A 5396-nucleotide genomic window follows, 5' to 3' on the forward strand; every position below is an offset into this window, starting at 1 on the left:
TCTTCTCTTCTCTTCTCTTCTCTTCTCTTCTCTTCTTTTCTTTTCTCTTTCTGTATTATAGATTCCAGCATCTTAGCCTCCATGACTTCTGGTCTTCCTTTCTTAGCTGAGTGTGACTGCTGTACTTTCTTAGGGGTTTCTTCTGCCAATGCTCATCCTGCACGGGGTTTCCAGATAGGAAGCACAGGGAGATCCTGGTTTTGTTTGTTTCTCTCACACAGATCACAATTCTCTGCTTGATTCTCAGTTTCTAAAAACAATGGCTTCATACATCTTGCTTAGTTTTTTGATTATTTGTTTGTTTGTTTGTTTGTTTGATAGAAGCCTCGGAGTCCAATTACTCCATCATGGCTAGGTGTAGAACTTCAGCGACTGATACACTAAAACAAAGAATTTCTTCCAAGTTCATTGTCAAGCACGTTTGAGCTGGAAGACACTCACTTATACTTTACTAGGTTGTATGATTTAAAAACCTCAAATGCAAGCCTGGTATTTCTGAGAATTTAATAGCTTCAAGTTATCTATAATTTAGAATGTAGATATAAATGCATGGGCACAGTCATATTCATATTTGTTCAATGTTCTTTCATTTTCTAATTATGTACACTACTAAAATAAATTCTCCGATCTCTGTTCTACACACACAATCAGCAATTCAGTGAAAAAAGCACCTTTAAGACTGTCTATAGATGTCCCAGTTATTTGATATTTTACATTAAAATTTTAGTTTTGATCTTTAATTTTATGTTGAAACTAGACCCATCTCTAGGTATGAGAAGTCTTTCTTGGTGCATAAATACTGTAAACAATAATAAGCAATTATTCTTTGCATATCAGTAACAAAATGTCATTATGCCTGATGACTAAACAAATTTATGAGTATTGTTTCGTGCATAAAGTCTTAATTTGCTTTTCCTTATTAATGGCATCATGGGTAATTAGAGAACTCACAAGCAATGCTTGGGAGCCTTTTCTGTGTGACATCAAGCATTGCCCATTTTACTTTGATTAAGGGTTATAAAATTGAGTCTTCCATTCAAATAAGTGATGTACATGAAATGGAAGTTAACTATTTCTCTGCCCTATTTGAATATAATTTTCTCTTAAGAGATCAAATTTATCCACAGAAATCTCATATTCTTTTTAAGAGATCAGTCAAGATAGCCTAGTGTTATGTTGATTAGAAGAATGAGACAATAGTAAGTATGCAAGGAAAGAGCAGAAGTCAGGAGGGAAAAAACTAAGAGCTGAAAGGGGACAAAGAAACTTAAGAAGGTGGGGGGTAAGCAAGAGAAACTGTTACAACTTCTCAGACATTAGACATGAGGTTAGGTTAAGCAATAGCTACCATTTGTTTCCAATAGAAAGATGCACATGAGAAAGATGCATGGTGCTTAGGATTTCTAGGTAGTGAATAGGATAAATGGTCATCAATTTTGTATTCTTTTTTCCTAAATATAGGGACACTTTTCTTAAATATATACAGTCATATTTATTTTACAGATATATTTAATCAAGAACAGATAGTTTTTACATTGCCTTTTTTGATAATAATGCAACTAAAATCTTTAAACTCTGTGAAATACACTCGGATGGATTTTTTTTTTTTTTGCTGTTTTTGTTAAGTTAGTGTGTGTGTATGTGTTCACACATGTATGTGTTTACATATGTTTGTGTATATAAACATGTGAAAGCCAGAAGAGTTGATATCTGATGTTTGTCTTAATCACTTTTCAACATATATATATATATATATGTTGAAATATATATATATTTATATAAATATATATATATATATATATATTTCCTATATACTTATATTCCAATATATATTATCTCACCATAATGTATATTTCTTTTTTTACAGTTTTACATTTTAATTTTGAGTGTGTATGCAACTGTGCATGTACATGTTTGTGTGTATGTGTATGTGTGTGATTTAATTACTTAGAGCTTAAAACGATGTCAGAAGAAAGGCAATTTAAAATCAATAAGAGGGAAATTGAAGGTATAATTGTAATGGTTTAATGGTTTTACATGTATGAGAGGGCCGTGTGTGTTTGTGCGGGCTCGCGCATGCGCACATAAGCCGGGGGGGGGGGCAGGATTTGCAGGTGTCAGCATTCCATCAAGCGGATCTAGATATTGAGCTAGGTGTGTCAAGTTTGATCTGCTGAGCCTTCTCACTGGCTCTTCTACCATATTTTTCATGTCTTTTACTGAATCTGGAACTCAACAAACCCTCTGGATGGCCAGAAATCCGTAAGGGTCCTCCTGTCTCTGCTCTCTTATTACTGGGGTTATAGGTGTGTCCTGCTTCACCTGGTTTATCTGTGGATGCTGGAGACCTGACAAGCTTGCAAAGTCATCTTCCCACCCGCTCTGTGGCTACAATTACAGATTAAAGGTGCCTTGAATGTGTATTTCTATTTTTAATAGTCTCCAGCTCCATTGCCTTCTGCATGCAATGCAATCTCTGTGTTTATTGCCAAGTGTGGGATGGAATTGGAAGATCTTGAGGGTTTTTTAAAAATGTATTTTCTCATGAAAGTGTTATGGAAATATAAATTATATTTTAGGCAGAGTAGATTATTAAGAGAACTCATTTCAGTTTCATAAATATGCTTCCACTAAGCACATTTCATTAATTAATATGGTGATGTATGAAAACCAATTGTCAAGAACTGTTTCTAACTTTGTGCTCCAATCAAAGCCAACACCACCTTTAAAGTTGTTACTGTTCTCTGCTGTCATCCAGGTTATTATTAGGGCTTTCCATTGCAATTTCAAAAACATTATTAAGTCAACTTCATCTTACCACCAATTATTTTATCCTAAGTAATATATGTATTACATTATGCTCCTACTACAGGGTAAAATGTAATGACTTAAGGTTCGGGATTATGCCAGAAGAAAAGCAATTTAAAATCAGTAAGAGGGGAAATTGAAGGCATAATTGTAATGGCTCTACATATATGAGAGGGATTTATGTGTAGTGGTCTATCTATTTTCTCACTTAATCATGTCTTGTAATGGAAAACAGTCATTAGTAATAAATTACATTCACTTTTATATAACAATGAATGAACTGTAATTTTTTAGACCCTCAGTCTAAAGACCTATATCATTTAAGTTTTATACCCAATGTATTCCAGGGTACAGAAAAAAAAAAACCTTCTTAATTGTAGAGAATGGTGATTTCTGTACTAACATTTGAGAATTCAACCATCTATGAACAAAAAATATTTTCCAAAAGTTGTCTGTACTGAACATGCCCATACATTTTTCTCATTCTTCCTCATGCGATTTATGTAGCATTTGTCACAGTTGGAAATATATGTAATCTAGAAGTGATTTAATATATACCTGAAGATATTTTTGGGTTAAAGACATTTTTGTGATAATATTTTAAAAAATAATTTTTCAAATTTTACTTATTTTCATGTTTATATATGAGTGACTACATGTATCAGTTTGCACTGAGTTCATGTCTAATATTCTCAGAGGTCAGAAGAGGGCATCTGGTTGGATCCAGAATTACAGGAGATTGTGGGCACTAGATGGAACACAGACCCTATGCCAGAGTAGCAAGTGTTCTTAACCACTCAGCATAGACAGAGTCCTCAGTGTGATATTATTTTATATTAAGGACTTGAGGATGGTACTCAGGTTCAAACAACATTGGGAGGCCCTAGAACTAAGCAAGGGATGAATTTATTTTATATTGATATTAACGTTAGTTCCAAGAGAAGAATAGGTAAAGAATTTGTTTCTTCACTTCCCAGAGGAAAAAAAAATCATCCTTTATAAAATATAGTATCCACATGTGTAATCCCCCTATCTCTATAGTTTCCATAATTCTGCTTCATTCTCTATGTTCTAGAAATACCAATTTTGTGCTATTATTTTATCCTAACAGATAGCAAAAGAGAAGTCTACTTACAGCCAATCAACATGACACAAATGGAAAAGATTTTCTCCGAATTGGTGTTAGGAGACACATTTCCAAATCCTACACTGGTTAGACTGCTGAAGGTAAAATAAAGTGCCGTGACGTATTTGTCTTTAATGGACGGTCCAGAACTCGAGTCACTGTCATTGTAACGTTTCCCAATTTGTGTTCCTAAGGAATCCAACCATCCAATTTTGTCAGTCAGATAGGGCCTCTCTACATTCCCAATCGCATACCAGATGCATGCCAGCCAGTGGGCAATCAGGGCAAATATGCACATCAAGAGCATTAGAACAGCCGCACCATATTCTGAGTATCGGTCCAGTTTCCTGGCTACGCGCACAAGACGCAGGAGACGTGCAGTCTTCAAAAGACCAATTAGTGTCGTTGTCTGTGGAAATAAAAATATTCGGTCAGAAACAGTTGCAAGCAATCAAAAGTATGTTCTTGTAAGGCAGAATTGTGATCAGAAAATGGGAGTGCAGCCTCAGGCTGGAATAAGGTATGAAGACGAGGTCTTCATCCAAAGAGTTTTGAATCCATTTTGATAAATATGTGGTTCATTAATCCAGTATCTCGGCATACAAGATTCATTGATAGAGAATCTGCCTTCCCAAGATCTATGAAAGTGACTTACATATGGCATGTACTTCTAACATGTACCTTCCTCAAACAATGTCCAGGGAATTAATTGCGTGCCTACCAAGTAGCACACACCACATTTACAATGCTGAAGGGAAGAACTCTCTAACAAAGACAAACAATAATTTATAGACAAGATCTCCCCTCTAATGAAGAGATACAAAGTCTTCTATTTCTTTGGGAAGAGACAGAGTGAGAAATGAGATCTGGGTATTAGCGATTGCTTGGTATTGGGTATTTGCTGAAGTTGAAAAATAGCTGAACAACATAAAGGAGCCAGTCAAACTCCTTCTTGTAACTGTAGGAAATCTTATTGGATAAGTGCATACAAGGATTATAATCTATATTTAAATGAAAAATTCCCTTTTCTTCCTGAGTGCATCAAATTCATATGTCATTACTTGGTATCATGATACCATAATTGCATTTTGGAGTATGGTATATGCTAAGCAAGTGCATGATTATTACTGACCAGGTATTTAATGATAGGACACTTTTGCATAATAACGGGATATTTCACTGGTTGTTAGGAATTGAAATCTGATAAGTACAAATTACAAGTTCATTTCTTATGTTTCCTAAATAATGTCAGCTATAAGTAGTATATAGTTCACAGAACATATAATTATTCCATAGTTACATGGTGTTTACCAATCAATTATTGAGTCATTTTTATCTCTTTATTATGGTGTTTATTTTACAAAGTACATCCAAATGTGTTAAAAATGTTAATGTTTTAATTGAAGAAATAGCACATGGAGTAACTACCATCCCATAGCTATGAATATTTTTTTTTTTTTTT

General features: G+C 34.3%; 1 protein-coding gene across 5 annotated transcripts in view; it reads right to left on the reverse strand.

The window, feature by feature from the left end:
- Kcnh7 (potassium voltage-gated channel subfamily H member 7) overlaps positions 1–5396 on the reverse strand; it is a 456981-nt gene that overhangs the window by 73513 nt on the left and 378072 nt on the right. For all 5 annotated transcript variants that reach the window (XM_021154171.2, XM_029472738.1, XM_021154157.2 and 2 more), the window contains one exon: positions 3944–4343. In XM_021154171.2, the coding sequence (XP_021009830.2) occupies positions 3944–4343 (400 nt within the window). The remainder of the gene's footprint in view (positions 1–3943; positions 4344–5396) is intronic.

This window comes from Mus caroli, chromosome 2 (genome assembly GCF_900094665.2).
Source record: "Mus caroli chromosome 2, CAROLI_EIJ_v1.1, whole genome shotgun sequence".
Lineage (NCBI taxonomy): Eukaryota > Metazoa > Chordata > Mammalia > Rodentia > Muridae > Mus > Mus caroli.